Below are 17,530 nucleotides of genomic sequence, written 5' to 3' on the forward strand. Positions count from 1 at the left end.
ACTGTCCTAACATAATCTAATGTTTTGCTTTCGCTGTAAAGCCTTTTTGAAATCGGACAATGTGGTTACATTAAGGAGAAGTGTATCTTTAAAATGGTGTAAAACAGTTGTATGTTTGAGAAATTGAAATTATTAGATTTTTGATGTTTTGTATTTCGCGCCCTGCTGTTCCATTGGATGTTGGCTAGGCGTTCTGCTAGCGGAACGTCTGTCCTACATTTACATTTAAGTCATTTAGCAGACGCTCTTATCCAGAGCGACTTACAAATTGGTGCATTCACCTTATGATATCCAGTGGAACAAACACTTTACAATAGTCCTCAACAGGTTTTAAAAAATAACTATATTTTGGAGATGATTTAGTTTTCAAATAACCTAAAGTGAGTGAGAAAAAGGCCATTCTTGAACATGGGGTGAGACATTCTTACTAATTTGTAAATAAAGCCAATTTGTTGTTTAGAATTATTTATTTATGTTTTTAGAGGGAGAGAAACCAAAAGTCCACCGACGCCTCATGGGTTTCCCAGTCGCGGCTGGCATGGGTATCATACCAGCATCTGTAGCAATGCAGTTTGCACTGCAATGCAGTGTCTTAGACTGCTGCGCCACTCTGTTAGGAAAATATGGCGCTGTACAACGTGACCGTTTCCACACCCTAATCACAGTCAGAAGACAGTTGAAGAAACTTGTGTGGACTTATGGAAAGGCTCGGTAAGACATGTTATATATAATAATAATAATAAAAAAATTCAGAACATTAACCACGTGTTCACTTGTTTTCTAGTTTCGACCCGATGATTCGTCTGACAAACAAAGAACTTTGCGTCCTGCAGGCCCAGATCAAAGCTGTCGAGACATTCAATGACGTCATCTTCACAGAAGAATCAACTCTGGCCCTTGAGCAATTTGCTCAAAATTGCTACAGAAAAAAGGAAGAAGATCAAGCAAGCCGATTCCCAAGCATCTGCTCAAACTCCATGTGTGGGGGGCAATTTCTCGCCAGAGACCAGGCCCATATTTGATTTTTGATGGTAAGTTTGGCTATTTATAAAGCAAAAGGTACATAAAATATTATAGCCTACACCTCACGGACTGCTATGTGTTCCACAATAATTCACAGTTGGCTCATTTTTCAGGTATCATGGCTCGAGATTTTTTTGAGGAAGAAATCATCAAGAGATATGCTGGACCCTATGTCCGAGAGGTGTTTCTTTAATATTTAATAATTTCTGCCCTCAGAATTCATATTTAAGGGGCATTTTTCATGCCATTATTGGTTACATTGTTTTAGTTTGAACTTGCAGACAGGCACTAAGAACAGCGGGAACATTCCCTAGTCAGCACCATTATTAGTGCAATGCCCCTTAAAGTGTTGCTCTGTGATCCCCAGTGCAATGCCCCTTCCTCCTCCTCCCTTCTAGTGATGGGTCATTCGCGAACGAGCCGGCTCTGGGAGCTTTTGGGAGCCAGCTTGCATATCAGAAGAGCCAAATCTATTTATAGAACTATAAAAAAATGAAGATATGAATAATCAAAAGATTTAAATGAATAGAATTAACTAATTCAAAGAACGAAAAAATATATATGATAATATAGGCCTAAATGCTCAAGCGCGCACACACATTCGTTCTGGCTGTCTGCTCAGATTAACAGCCTCACCTGTTGTTCCTGTCAATCAGACACGCAGTGTCAACCAATGAACCAAAGATGTGTGAGGGAGGGCCGAGCCAACTCACTCACAGTCACACACTTAGCAGCCGAGGAGAGAGAGGAAGGACAGCTGTGAAAACATCTTTTTTAAAGAGCCGTTTGGGAGCCAAAAGAGCCGGCTCTTTTTGGTGAGCTGAGCCGAACGAGCCGGCTCACTGAAAAGAGCCGGAATGCCCATCACTACTCCCTTCCCCATGGACCATCTCAGTGCTATGCTTGTGAAAAACCGGGTTAATATATCTGTGAGAATATCTAAGGGGCTTTTATATAATTCTAAATGAATTAATAATAATAATCGCTTTGTTTTAAAAAAGTACGATATTTTGGAGATTATTTAATTTTCAAATAAAGTGAGAAAAAGGCCATTCTTAAACATGGTTGTGAGACATTGGTACTCATTTGTAAATAAAGCCAGGTTATTTAGAATTATTTACTTCTTTTTTTAGAGGGAGAGAAACCAAAAGCCTACCATCACCTCATGGGTGAGGTCACGGACAGCACGGGTATTGAACCAGTATCTGTAGCAACGCAGTTTGAATGGTGATGCAGTGTCATAGACCGCTGCGCCACTCGGGCGTTGTACAATGTGACTGGTTGGGAGTAGGCTACACTACCACAGTAAGTAACATTTCCACACCATAACTGTAGTCCAAGTATCTCTTAGAATAAAAACCTTAGTATAACAACAGTTTTAGTAAGTAATACTGAAGTCGTGTACAATTCTAAGTTTCTATGTGGTTTATGTCGCCCATTCATTGTCAGTTAGAGACACAGTAGCGCCTTGGAACCCAAAAGCATAATTAGTGGTCTAACTTCCCCTTACGCTGATCTGCCCCTCCACCACAGAAAGTACTGAGTTAAGCTGAAACACCTGCATTGCTGCTTTACTCAAGAAAGAGAGTTTGTATGCATGTTTTTTTTTTACATTGTTTGCAAAGTGATATGTGACACAAATTAATAACAAAACATTATACAATGTAGAAAATAGTAAAATAATGAAAAACCCTTGAATGAGTAGGTGGTCTAAAACTTTTGACCGGTAGTGTATTTGTATGTACACAGCACCAGTCAAAAGTTTGGACACCTACTCATTCAAGGGTTTTTCTTTATTTGTACTATTTTCTACATTGTAGAATAATAGTGAAGACATCAACTATGAAATAACACATATGGAATCATGTAGTAACCAAAAATGTGTTAAACGAATCAAAATATATTTTATATTTCAAATCAAATATTTTATTGGTCACATACACATGGTTAGCAGATGTTAATGCGAGTATAGCGAAATATAAGATGCAGTAGATGGTATAGAACAGTATATACATATGAGATGAGTGATGTTGGATATGTAAGCATGATTAAAGTGGCGTTATTTAAAGTGGCTAGTGATACCTTTATTAAGTCCGTTTATTTAAGTGGCCAGAGATTTGAGCCTGTATGTTTGCAGCAGCCTCTCTATGTTGGTGATGGCTGTTTAACAGTCTGATGGCCTTGAGATAGAAGCTGTTTTTCAGTCTCTCGGTCCCAGCTTTGATGCACCTGTACTGTCCTCGCCTTCTGGATGATAGCGGGATGAACAGGCAGTGGCTCGGGTGATTGTTGTCCTTGATGATCTTTTTGGCCTTCCTGTGACATTGGGTGCTGTAGGTGTCCTGGAGGGCAGGTAGTTTGCCTTCGGTGATATATGCAAATGAATTACTTAAAAAAATCATACAATGTGATTTTCTGGATTTTTGTTTTAGATTCCGTCTCACAGTTGAAGAGTACCTATGATAAAAATTACAGACCTCTACATGCTTTGTAAGTAGGAAAACCTGCAAAATCGGCAGTGTATCAAATACTCCCCACTGTATGTATGTATGTATGTATATGTATATATATATATATATATATATATATATATATATATATATATATGGATGTGTGTATGTGTGTGTGTGTGTGTGTGTGTATATATATATATATATATATATATATATATACACACACACACACACACACACACACATACATACATACACACACATCCATATATATACACACACATATATTTTTATTTTTTTATTTGACCTTTATTTAACTAGGCAAGTCAGTTAAGAACAAATTCTTATTTTCAATGACGGCCTAGGAACAGTGGGTTAACTGCCTTGTTCAGGGGCAGAACGACAGATTTGTACCTTGTCAGCTCGGGGATCCGGTTCTTGCAACCTTTCGGTTACTAGAGCAAACCAGAGCATACCGGACCTATTTTTCTTTCCATATCCCCGGATTCCTACCGCAAACTCTGAACCTTTTCATCTGGATCATCGCAGCTAGCTAACCGCAACCCGGGTTGACTACTTCTGGCTAACGTTTCCGTCCCGGAGCTAGCACCAACTAGCCTGGAGCTAGCCCATACTAGACCCATCTCCCAGCTAGAGCTCCTGGGCTACTCCTGAAGCCCACTCCTCGGCTACAATATCCGGACCCCTTCTTCTGCCGGTACGGGGCACGGAACCCTGTCCATCCTTCACGATTGGAATACCGACATAATCTGCCCAAGGATCCCAACAGGCCCCTCAGGCACGACGTCCCCTGAAGGCCCATTCTGCTAACCGCGGCCTGCTAGCTATCTAGAGCATATTGGACAGCTGATCCATCGACCAGTTTCTTGAACCATTATAGCCATTTTGCCAATTGGACTTGGACCCCTCTGCTACTTGGAACCCTAGTAATTCCACGATTGGTCTATCAACGTCACCGCACGAGGCGGCAAAAACAGACTTTCCCCCATCGTGACGTCCCTCTAAGGCCCTTATGTTAGCTTGCTAGCCCCGGCCTGCTAACTGCTAGCCCCGGCCTGCTAACTGCTAGCCCCGCCCTGCTAACTGCTAGCCCCGTCCCGCTAACTGCTAGCCCCGGCCCGCTAACTGCTAGCCCCGGCCCGCTAACTGCTAGCTCCGGCCCGCTAACTGCTAGCCCCGGCCCGCTAACTGCTAGCCCCGGCCCGCTAACTGCTAGCCCCGGCCCGCTAACTGCTAGCCCCGGCCCGCTAACTGCTAGCCCCGGCCCGCTAACTGCTATCCCCGGCCCGCTAACTGCTATCCCCGGCCCGCTAACTGCTATCCCCGGCCCGCTAACTGCTGGCCCCGGCCCGCTAACTGCTGGCCCCGGCCCGCTAACTGCTGGCCCCGGCCCGCTAACTGCTGGCCCCGGCCCGCTAACTGCTGGCCCCGGCCCGCTAACTGCTGGCCCCGGCATGCTAACTGCTAGCCCCGGCCTGCTAACTGTCTGAATCACCATGTCCCCAGCCAGCCCAACCCCTCACTGGACCCATACAATCACTTGGCTACGCATGCCTCTCCCTAATATCAATATACCTTGTCCATTACTGTCCTGGTTAGTGATTACTGTCTTATTTCACTGTAGAGCCTCTAGCCCTGCTCAATATACCTTAACCAACCAACTGGTTTAAACGTCTCTAGAGACTACATCTCTCTCATCATTACTCAATGCCTTGGTTTACCTCCAATGTACTCCCTTCCTACCATACCTTTGTCTGTACATTATGCCTTGAATCTATGCTATCGTGCCCAGAAACCTGCTCCCTTTACTCTCTGTTCCGAACGTGCTAGACGGCCAGTTCTTATAGCCTTTAGCCGTACCCTTATCCTACTTCTCCTCTGATGATGTAGAGGTTAATCCAGGACCTGCAGTGCCTAGCTCCACTCCTACTCCCCATGTGCTCTTTCATTTGTTGACTTCTGTAACCGTAAAAGCCTTGGTTTCACGCATGTTAACGTTAAAAGCCTACTCCCTAAGTTTGCTTTATTCACTGCTTTAGCACATTCTGCCAACCCGGATGTCTTAGCCGTGACTGAATCCTGGCTTAGGAAAACCACCAAAAACCCAAAAATATCCATCCCTAACTATAACTGCCAAAGGGGGTGGTGTTGCAATCTACTGCAGAGATAGCCTGCAGAGTTCTGTCTTACTATCCAGGTCGGTACCCAAACAATTTGAGCTTCAACTTCCAGAAACAAGTCTCTCACCGTTGCCGCTTGCTATGGACCACCCTTTGCCCCCAGCTGTGCCCTGGACACCATATGTGAATTAATTGCCCCCCATCTATCTTCTGAGCTCATGCTGCTAGGTGACCTAAACTGGGACATGCTTAACACCCCAGCCATCCTACAATCTAAGCTTGATGCCCTCAATCTCACACAAATGATCTATGAACCTACCAGGTACAACCCCAAATCCATAAAGACGGGCACCCTCATAGATATCATCCTAAATAACTCGCCCTCCAAACAGACCTCTGCTGTTTTCAACCAAGATCTCGGCGATCACTGCCTCATTGCCTGCATCCGTAATGGGTCTGCGGTCAAATGACCACCCCTCATCTCTGTCAAATGCTCCCTAAATCACTTCAGCGAACAGGCCTTTCTAATCGACCTGGTCGGGGTATCCTGGAATGACATAGACCCCATCCCGTTAGTAGAGGATGCCTGGTTATTCTTTAAAAGTGCCTTCCTCACCTTCTTAAATAAGCATGCTCCATTCAAAAATTTTAGAACCCGAGAATAGATATAGCCCTTGGTTCACTCCAGACCTGTATGCCCTTGACCAGCAGAAAAACATCCTGTGGCGTTCTGCATTAGCATCAAATAACCCCCGTGATAAGCAACTTTTCAGGGAAATTAGGAACAAATATACACAGGCAGTTTGAAAAAGCTAGCCTTAGCTTTCCTAAACAGAAATTTGCATCATGTAGTACAAACTCAAAAAAGTTCTGGGACACTAAAGTCCATGGAGAATAAGAGCACCTCCTCCCAGCTGCCCACTGCACTGAGGCTAGGAAACACTGTCACTACCGATAAATCCACAATAATTGAGAATTTCAAAAAGCATTTTTCTATGGCTGGCCATGCTTTCCACCTGGCTACCCCTACCCCGGTCAACAGCCCTGCGCTCGCACAGCAACTCGCCCAAACCTCCCCCACTTCTCCTTCAACCAAATCCAGATAGCTGATGTTCTTAAAGAGCTACAAATTCTGGACCCATACAAATCAGCTGGGCTAGACAATCTGGACCCTCTCTTTCTAAAATTATCTGCAGAAATTGTTGCAACCCCTATTACTAGCCTGTTCAACCTCTCTTTTGTATCGTCTGAGATTCCCATAGATTGGAAAGCTGCCGCGGTCATCCCCCTCTTCAAAGGGGGAGACACTCTAGACCCAAACTGCTACAGATCTATATCTATTCTACCCTGCCTTCCTAAGGTCTTTGAAAGCCAAGTTAACAAACAGATCACCGACCATTTCGAATCTCACCGTATCTTCTCCGCTATGCAATCTGGTTTCAGAGCTGGTCATGGGTGCACCTCAGCCCCGCTCAAGGTCCTAAATGATATCATAACCGCCATCGATAAGAGACATTACTGTGCAGCCGTATTCATCGACCTGGATAAGGCTTTCGACTCTGTCAATCACAACATTCTTATTGGCAGACTCAACAGCCTTGGTTTCTCAAATGATTGCCTCGCTTGGTTCACCAACTACTTCTCCGATAGAGTTCAGCACGTCAAATCGGAGGGCCTGTTGTCCGGACCTCTGTCAGTCTCTATGGGGGTGCCACAGGGTTCAATTCTCGGGCCGACTTTCTTCTCTGTATACATCAATGATGAAGCTCTCGCTGCTGGTGATTATTTGATCCACCTCTACGTAGATGACACCATTCTGTATACCTCTGGCCCTTCTTTGGACACTGTGTTAACTAACCTCCAGATGAGCTTCAATGCCATACAACTCTCCTTCTCTAGCCTCTAACTGCTCTTAAATACAAGTAAAACTAAATGCCTGCTCTTCAACCGTTCGCTGCCCGCACCTGCTCACCCGTCCAGCATCACTACTCTGGACGGTTCTGACTTAGAATATATGGACAACTACAAATACCTAGGTGTCTGTGGTTAGACTGTAAACTCTCCTTCCAGACTCACATTAAACATCTCCAATCCAAAATTAAATCTAGAATCAGCTTCCTATTTCACAACAAAGCATCCTTCACTCATGCTGCCAAACATACCCTCGTAAAACTGACCATCCTACTGATCCTTGACTTCGGCGATGTCATTTACAAAATAGCCTCCAACACTACTCAACAAAGTGGATGCAGTCTATCACAGTGCCATCCGTTTTGTCACCAAAGCCCCATATACCACCCACCACTGTGACCTGTATGCTCTTGTTGGCTGGCCCTCGCTTCATACTCGTCGCCAAACCCACTGGCTCCAGGTCATCTACAAGTCTCTGCTAGGTAAAGCCCCGCCTTATCTCAGCTTACTGGTCACCATAGCAGCACCCACCCGTAGCATGCGCTCCAGCAGGTATATCTCACTGGTCACCCCCAAAGCCAATTCTTCCTTTGGCCGCCTCTCCTTCCAGTTCTCTATTGCCAATGACTGGAACGAACTGCAAAAATCTCTGAAGCTGGAGACTCTTACCTCCCTCATTAGCTTTAAGCACCAGCTGTCAGAGCAGCTCACAGATCACTGCACCTGTACATAGCTCATCTGTAAATAGCCCATCCAATCTACCTCATCCCCATACTGTATTTATTTATTTATCTTGCTCCTTTGCACCCCAGTATCTCTACATTTAACTTCTGCACATCTACTATTCCGGTGTTTAATGGCTATATTGTAATTACTTCGCCACCATGGCCTATTTATTGCCTTACCTCTCTTATCCTACCCAATTTACACCTGCTGTATATAGATTTTTTTTTTATTGATTGTATGTTTGCTTATTCCATGTGTAATTCTTTGTTGTTGTATGTGTCAAACTGCTTTGCTTTATCTTGGCCAGGTCTCAGTTGCAAATGAGAACTTGTTCTCATTGAGAACTTGTTCTGAGAACTTGTTCTCAACACACACACACACACACACACACACTGCACTTGGAAAGTATTCAGACCCCTTTACTTTTTCCACATTCTGTTTCATTCTTATTCTAAAATTGATTACATACTGTAGTTTCCCCCCTCAATTTACACACAATACCCCATGTTGACAAAGCAAAAACAGGCTTTTATTTTTTGCACATGTATAAAAAACAAACGGAAATATCACATTTACATAAGTATTCAGACCCTTTATTCAGTAACTTGTTGAAGCGTAAAAAAAGGAGGGGGTGGTCAATACAAAATAGTCTGGGTAGCCATTTGATTAACTGTTCAACAGTCTTATGGATTGAAGCTGTTAAGGAGTCTTTTGGACCTATACTTGGTCGATACAGCTTGCCGTGCGGTAGCAGAGATAACAAACTATGACTGGGATGGATGGAGTCTGACAATATTTAGGGCCTTCCTCGGACACCGTCTGGTATAGCAGTCCTGGATGGGAGAAAGCTTGGGCCCAGTGATATATTGGTCCGTACGCACTACCATTTGAAGCGCCTTGCGGTCGGATGCTGAGCAGTAGCCATACCAGTAGGTGATGCTAACATGGAGATGCCTTGAAGCCTAGGAAATGAGAATTGATCATACAACCTTCCCCATCAACAGCATAAGAGAGAACATTTACAACATCTGAAGGTGTAACCTTGTCAACCCAAAACCACCGACCAATCAAACAATACCAAGTTTACAGTGTAACCTGACCACCAAGGACCAATCTCAACAGGGTGTCACAGCATCTAAGACCAATCTAAGACCAATGTACATAAGATATAATTTTGAGAGGACCACACAACTCTATGCATTGAGTAATTTAAAGTTAACCCTGTACAGATACAAGTTACCACAGAGAACATACAGCCACATAGATAACATTAAAGTTATCCTCGGTGAAGAAGTTTTAGAGTGATACCAAAAATGGATACTATGGAATTATTCTATCACACATTCAATAGTCAGTCCTCTGGATACTGTAACAGAGATACATTTTGGCCCCTCAAAGGTGGAAGGGCTGACTAGTCCTTGGGCATTGTCCTTTCATTGTGTTCCTGGACCATTTGCAATACAGTTCCAAGTGACAGAGAACACATAAATTAGGGCCGAGCCTACACATCTAAGATTCTTATGGCATTTGCTCTCAGCCTGTCTGGCGACTTCTTCAAGCCAACACAATAAATAGACCTTTACATTTTTTTAGGGGAATAATATTTCAAATGGGTTTCAAAAAAAAAAGAATAAAAGGGTATGTACCCTACCTTATGATACTTCTTCCTTATCTGCCCTCTTGGTTTACACCCCAGCTTCATCTTCCTCAACCTTGTCATTAGACATTTTAACAGTATTATTACAGAGCAAAAAGTGGCTGAGATAGGTTAGTCACGCAACAATGATGGCCTGTAACATAGTCACATACCTGTGATTGTGCCTCGAACTGGTGATCGCCCATGAATGAACTCCTGGGATATTATCCAGAAAAAGAGAACATGGATTTGAAAGCAGAATCAATGTAGGATAATTCAAAATAAATACATTTTTCACTATGCAAAATTCAGTGCTTGATTTTGAGAAGCTGACGTTACCAAAGACATTTTCCGTTTTTCCACCGGTACCATATGAGTCCAGCAGCAGCAGCAGCAACAATCAGAAATATAATGACAAGTAGAACCCAACAGGCAGCAGAGGTATCTGTGAGGAGAGGGGGATACAGTTAATATAAACAGGCTGCATTTACAACTACAATACATGCCCTAGCAATCATCGTAGCGCTAATGCAAACACTTTCCTGTAAGCAAAGAGATAATGCTAGAAGGTTATATGTGTACATATGCAATAAGCTAAAAGTGTGTATCATGACTAGAGCTGTGGCAGTCATGAAATTTCTTCAGCTTGTGATTGTCAAGCAAAAAACTGCCGGTCTCACGGTAATTGACATTAATTGGCATTAACACAATTAGCATCTCCTGGTTTCCAGACATAGCCTAAAAGCCACTGATGCAGACCTTTGGAACATCTACATTTTAAAAAGTCTAATAAATCCATGTAATATAGCCTACACCATCACAACAATCAAGTCAAATGTTATTGGTCACATACACATGGTTAGCAGATTTTAATGCGAGTGTAGCGAAATGCTTGTGCATCTAGTTCCGACAGTGCAGTAATATCTAAGAAGTAATCTAACAATTTCCCAACAACTACCTAATAAACACAAATCTAAAATGGGTGAATGAGAATATGTACATATAAGTATATGGATGAGCGATGGCCGAGAGGCATAGGCAAGGTGCAATAGTTGGTGTAAAATACAGTATATTCACTACCGTTCGAAAGTTTGGGGTCACTTAGAAATGTCCTTGTTTTTAAATACATTTTTTATCCATTAAAATAACATAAAATTGATCAGAAATACAGTACAGACATTGTTAATGTTGTAAATGAATATTGTAGCTGGAAACGGCTGATTTTTTATGGAATATTGACAAAGGCGTACAGAGGCCCATTATCAGCAACCATCACTCCTGTGTTCCAATGGCACGTTGTGTTATCTAATCCAAGTTTATAATTTTAAAAGGCTAATTGATCATTAGAAAACCCTTTTGCAGTTATGTTAGCACAGCTGAAAACTTTTGTTGTTATTAAAGAAGCAACAAAACTGTTCTTTAAACTAGCTGAGTATCTGGAGGATCAGCATTTGTGGGTTTGATCAAAGCCATGAAGTGCTTTGAAAGGCTGGTAATGGCTCACATCAACACCATTATCCCAGAAACCCACTCCAATTTGCATACCACCCAAACAGATCCACAGATGATGCAATCTTTATTGCACTCCACGCTGCCCTTTCCCACCTGGACAAAAGGAACATCTACGTAAGAATGCCGTTCATTGACTACAGTTCAGCGTTCAACACCATAGTACCCTCAAAGCTCATCACTAAGCTAAGGACCCTGGGACTAAACACCTCCCTCTGCAACTGGATCCTGCACTTCCTGACGGGCCGCCCCCAGGTGGTGACGGTAGATTGCAACACATCCGCCACGCTGATCCTCAACACTGGAGCCCTTCAGGGGTGCGTGCTCAGTCCCCTCCTGTACTCCCTGTTCACCCGCGAATGCCTGGCCAGGCATGACTCCAACACCATCATTAAGTTTGCAGACGACACAACAGTATTAGGCCTGATCACTGACAACGAAGAGTGATGATTATGGACTACAGGAAAAAGAGGATCGAGCACGCCCCCATTCTCATTGACAGGGCTGTAGTGGAGCAGGTTGAGAGCTTCAAGTTCTTTGGTGTCCACATCACCAACAAACTAGAATGGTCCAAACACACCAAGACAGTCGTGAAGAGGGCACGACAAAGCCACCCCAGTCATAGACTGTTCTCTCTCCTACCACATGGCAAGCGGTACCGGAGCACCAATTCTACGACCAAAAGGCTTCTTAACAGCTTTTACCCGCACGCCATAAGACTCCTGAAAGGGTAATCAAATGGCTACCTGGACTATTTGCATTGTGTCCCCCCCAACCCCACTTTTTACACGGCTGCTACTCTCAGTTTATCATATATACATAGTCACTTTAACTATACATTAATGTACATACTACCTCAATTAGCCTGACTAACCGGTGCCTGTATATAGCCTCACTACTGTTAAAGCCTCGCTAATGTATATAGCCTCGCTACTGTTATTTTTCACTGACTTTTTACTGTTGTTTTTTTTGTTCAACTAATACCTATTTTTTACTTAAAAATTGCACTGTTGGTTAGGGCCTGTAAGTAAGCATTTCACTCCTGTTGTATTCGGCGCACGTGACAAATAAACTTTGATTTGATTACAGGCTGAAAACAGCCAGAAACTAAGTGCTTTCTTCTGAAACTCGTCAGTCTATTCTTGTTCTGAGAAATGAAGGCTATTCCATGCGAGAAATTGCAAAGAAACTGAAGATCTCGTACAATGCTGTGTACTACTCCCTTCACAGAACAGGGCAAACCGTCTCTAACCAGAATAGAAAGAGGAGTGGGAGGCCCCGGTGCAAAACTGAGCAAGAGGACAAGTACATTAGAGTGTCTAGTTTGAGAAACAGACACCTCACAAGTCCTCAACTGGCAGCTTCATTAAATAGTACCCACAAAACACCAGTCTCAATGTCAACAGTGAAGAGGCGACTCTGGGATGCTGGCCTTCTAGGCAGAGTTCCTCTGTCCAGTGTCTGTGTTCCTTTGCCCATCTTAATCTTTTCTTTTTAATTGCCAGTCCGAGATATGGCTTTTTCTTCACAACTCTGCCTAGAAGGCCAGCATCCCGGAGTCATCTCTTCACTGTTGACGTTGAGACTGGTGTTTTGTGTGTACTATTTAATGAAGCTGCCAGTTGATGACTTGTAAGTTTACCTATTCTGTGCAAGAAATAAATATTCCAAAACATAGTCTAGGACAATTGTAGGATGGGATAGATCCCAAATTAATACAACCACAAGCATAAAAAAATACTTTTTTAAGCAACAGATCTGGACGTTTAGCTTAAAATGTTGATAAACTATTAGGCTATTTCTTCACATTATAAGCGCAGCAATGCGCACATGGCAGTAGGCTATAAGCGTGAATGTTCCATTAGCGGGAAAACACCATTCTTAAGTGACCACAAATGCGATTTATGTATGTAAAGCTTTTATTGGGGCGGCAGGTAGTCTAGTGGTTAGAGCATTGGAATAGTAACCGAAAAGTTGCAAGATCAAATCCCTGAGCTGACAAGGTAAAAATCTGTCGTTCTGCCCCTGAACAAGGCAGTTAACCCACTGTTCCTAGGCTGTCATTGAAAATAAGAATTTGTTCTTAACTGACTTGCCTAGTAAAATAAAAATATAAAACAAATTATAAGGTGCATTTTTATGGTGAAAATCTGTATGCCAGTTAGGCTCTACACCAGTTGTAAAGCGGATGTACTTAATTTTAAGAAGTTATTTTGCCACTTTAGTTGTGATACAAACCTTATCAAAACATATAGGTCTATGGGCTAGGCTACATGAGGTGTGAAACTATGATCTGAAAAAGGTCGCAAAATGAGTGTCTTACTGCACACAAGCTGGGCATCATTCACAAATGATAGGCTAATATTGTCACCCATCATACAATTCTTTATTTAATCTCGCCTTTACATATACTAAATAATATATGTGAAATTTGTTTTAATTTAGAATGGACCATTATCATGCACCTGTATCGAAACAATGGCGGAAGCTTTTCCCGTGATTCATTTTCATGCCAGCCAGGTAGGCTATACTCCTGTAGTAAAGATGTGCTTAATATTAGGAAAGTTGATACATAAATAAATAAATAAAATATAGTAGCCCTAGCCTATAGAAAGCTGATGGGATCCTCTTTTTAATACAGGCCATCACTGTTTTCTCACGCAATTGCATAGCCTATAGAAATGTTGCGCAACATGAGCTCATGGGCTCTCATGAAGTGTTTGATTCATTTTTAAATTACAATTGCATTGATGTCTGAGTGATTAGAGGGACAATTGTGCTGAGTACCAGGCAGTTAGCATGTTTGGTAGGCTAATAATGTCCATCAGCAGAATCAGAGCTTGGAGAAGTCTAACTACCGTGACTGAACGGTCACATGGAATTTGACTGCCATCATGACTCGTGACCGCCGTTGTGCCGGTAATACGGTCACCGTAACAGCCCTAATCATGACAATCTTAGTTTTTAAACTTTCCTGTAGAAAAAGAATTGAGGCCATACGTCTGATACTAACACACGCAGTGAAATATAAGTGAGCATCTTGCTCAACTTTGGTATACATACATGCTACATCACATTTCACATAATTGGCCCTAATATAACAATTCAAGCATAAGCAGCCAGTAAAGCAACCATCATGAATTGTGTATGTGTGCCTGCATGTTGTGGTGGTTCATTCCTTTACTATCAAATGAGGAAAGACAAACTTATCACACAAGTCAGAATTATACTTAAACTAAATCTTTAACAATGAGAGCTTGCAATAGCAACGATTCACCATTTCTAATGATCCGTTGAGAGTGGCGAGACAAAAGTACAAAGGTCTTTTATAGTCAAGATACACCCCTTTCAACCTACATGACGAACATCAGATACATAGAATGGGTCACAAGGTGAGACTTTTTAAATGAGAAAGGAGTATCCCGTAGCCAGATAGCATTCGCTATAAATTATCATTCAGTTTGGTCCCTAAGACGAGGTTCCTATCTCGTTCCTGTTACTCCTAGCACAAAAACACCAACTCGACCAATGGCACAAATCAATTGTCAACTCCAGACACTACAACACACATCCCCCCAAGACCAAAGGAGAGAGTAACTGGCACACAAACATTGTGGAAACCAGTAATTGGTTCCCCATTAATCACGCCATCCCTTCACATGGTTTAGAATAGGTAAAGACACATTCACATATGAAGACAATGTTCCCTCCTGTCCTCTTCCCTTTCTGATATTCTGCATAGCACCAGAGACATGTGAAAGACAAGCCTGCTCTCCCCTCTCTGGGCCCCAGGTGACTGAGCCCCAGCTGAGGGAAGAAGTGCAACTGCCAACACCAGAGTCCAAAGGGATACATTCTAATAACAAGTATATCATATAAGCATATTATGCAGATAAGACATCTTAATTATCTATGTTACCCAACTAATTCTGATTCATCCGCCACAATGTGTGTGTGTATTTTTATTTTTTCTCTCTCAGGTGTTCTTACTGGAGACAACATGCACATATTGAGAGCCAGTTGCTCGTCCGTAAGGATTGGAGGCCTCACAGGTGTAGAGGCCATTCAGCTCAGAGCTGAGGCTGATGAGATGCAGTGTGTCTCCCTCTGCTCTCACTGCAGACTGAGGCCATGGCTGGCCCACTCTGGGGGAGAGAGAGAGAGAGAGAGAGAGAGAGAGGGTGAGGAGAAGGGCTGACCCTGCTGAAAAAAACAGCAGACAAGCATAGGCTGGTGAGCAGCCTTCGTTGTGTTTTAGCTAGTAAAAAGCCTGTTTTTGCTGTTGACACTCACATTTTAGCCATTTAGCAGACACTCTCATCCAGAGCGACTTAGTGTATTCATCCTAAAATAGCGAGGTGGGACAACCACATATCACAGTCATAGTAAGCACATTTTTCCTCAATGAAGTAGATTGAGTAAACACAGCGCTAGTAAGAGGGGGGGGGGGGGGAAGAAAGTCAAGTGCGAGTGTTAGTTCACCAAACACATTTTTTGGAGGAAAGGGGAGGTGGGGTGGGGGTGCTGTGGGATTATTTAGAATACACTTTGAAGAGGTAGGGCTTCAGATGTTTTTGGAACATAGGCTTCAGAGGGAAGCTGGTTCCATCACTGGGGTGCCATGACAGAGAAGAGCTTTGACTGGGATGAATGGGAGCTGCCCTCCTGTAGGGGTGGGAGGGCCAAAAGAACAGATGTAGGAAGAACGGAGTAATATGGTTGGGGTGTAGGGTTTGAGCATAGCCTGAAGGTAGGGAGGGGCAGTTCCTGTTGCTGCCCCATAGACAAGTACCATGGTCTTGTAGTGGATGCGAGCTTAGACTGGATGCCAGTGGAGTGTGCGGAGGAGCGGGTTGAACACCAGGTGGGTTGCAGCCTTCTGGATAAGTTGCAGGGGTTTGATGGCACAAGCAGAGGCCAGCCAACAGCGACTTGCTGTAGTCCAGACGGGTGATGACAAGTGCCTGGATTAGGACCTGCACTGCTTCCTGTATGAGGTAGAGTCATACTCTACGGATGTTGTAGAGCATGAACCTGCAGGTGCGAGTCACTGCTTTGATATTCGCAGAGAACGATGTTGTGTTTATGTTCTCCAGGTTCATGCCAATGTTCTTTGCACTCTGGGAGGGGGACACCGTGGAGTTGTCAATCGTGATGGAGAGGTCTTGGAGTGGGCAGACCTTCCCCTGGAGGAAGATCAGCTCCGTCTTGTCGAGGTGGTGGGATGAAATTCCAAGCTGAGATATGTCAAATGCGTGTCGCCACCTGGGTGTCAGAAGGGGGAAGGGAAAAAGTAGGTGTCATCCGCATAGCAATGACAGGAGAGACCATGTTAGAATATGATGGAGCCGAGTGATTTTGTGTATAGAGAGAATAGGGCCTAGAACCGAGCCCTGGGGGACACTAGTAGTGAGAGTATGTGGTGCAGACACAGATTGTCTCTACGCCAACTGGTAGAAGCGGCCTGCCAGGTAGGATGCAATCCAAAAGTATGCAGAGCCCTAGACACCCAGCCCTGAGAGGGTGTTGAAGGCAGTCGAAAGATCTATGAGGATGAGCACAGAGGAGAGAGTCAGCTTTGGCAGTGCGGAGAGCCTCCGTGACACAGAGAAGAGCAGTTTTTGTTTTGTGACCAGTATTGAATCCTTAATTTTCCTTTTTCTTTTCCTTCTTTTATTTCTTTTTTCCCCCTTTTCTCCCCAATTTCATGATATCCAATTGGTAGTTACAGTCTTGTCTCATCGCTGCAACTCTCCCATACGGACTCGGGAAAGGTGAAGGTCGAGAGCCGTACGTCCTCCGAAACACAACCCAACCAAGCCGCACTGCTTCTTAACACAATGCCCACTTAACCCGGAAGCCAGCCGCACCAATGTGTTGGAGGAAACACAGTACATCTGGCGACCGTTTCAGCGTGCACTACGCCCAGCCCGCCACAGGAGTCGCTAGTGCGCGATGGGACAAGGACATGCCTGCCGGCCAAACCCTCCCCTAACCCGGGCGATGCTGGGCCAACGGTGCGCCGCCCCATTTGTCTCATGGTCGCGACCGACTGCGACAGAGCCTGGACTCGAACCCAGAATTTCTAGTGGCACAGCTAGCACTGCGATGCAGTGGCTTAGACCACTGCG

At 43.7% G+C, this 17,530-nt stretch overlaps 1 protein-coding gene across 3 annotated transcripts in view; it reads right to left on the reverse strand.

Moving 5' to 3' along the window:
• Positions 1–8,761: 8,761 nt before the first annotated feature.
• LOC115155811 (nectin-4) overlaps positions 8,762–17,530 on the reverse strand; it is a 35,744-nt gene continuing 26,975 nt past the window's right edge. For 2 of the 3 annotated variants that reach the window (XM_029702776.1, XM_029702775.1), the window contains 5 exons: positions 15,390–15,544; positions 10,230–10,335; positions 10,064–10,106; positions 9,906–9,966; positions 8,762–9,216 (listed from right to left, as the gene is read on the reverse strand). In XM_029702776.1, coding sequence (XP_029558636.1) covers positions 9,940–9,966; positions 10,064–10,106; positions 10,230–10,335; positions 15,390–15,544 — 331 coding nt within the window. In that variant the 3' untranslated portion in view covers positions 8,762–9,216; positions 9,906–9,939. The remainder of the gene's footprint in view (positions 9,217–9,905; positions 9,967–10,063; positions 10,107–10,229; positions 10,336–15,389; positions 15,545–17,530) is intronic. The other variant, XR_003868137.1, reaches the window with a different exon arrangement.

This window comes from Salmo trutta, chromosome 20 (genome assembly GCF_901001165.1).
Source record: "Salmo trutta chromosome 20, fSalTru1.1, whole genome shotgun sequence".
Classification (NCBI taxonomy): Eukaryota; Metazoa; Chordata; class Actinopteri; order Salmoniformes; family Salmonidae; genus Salmo; species Salmo trutta.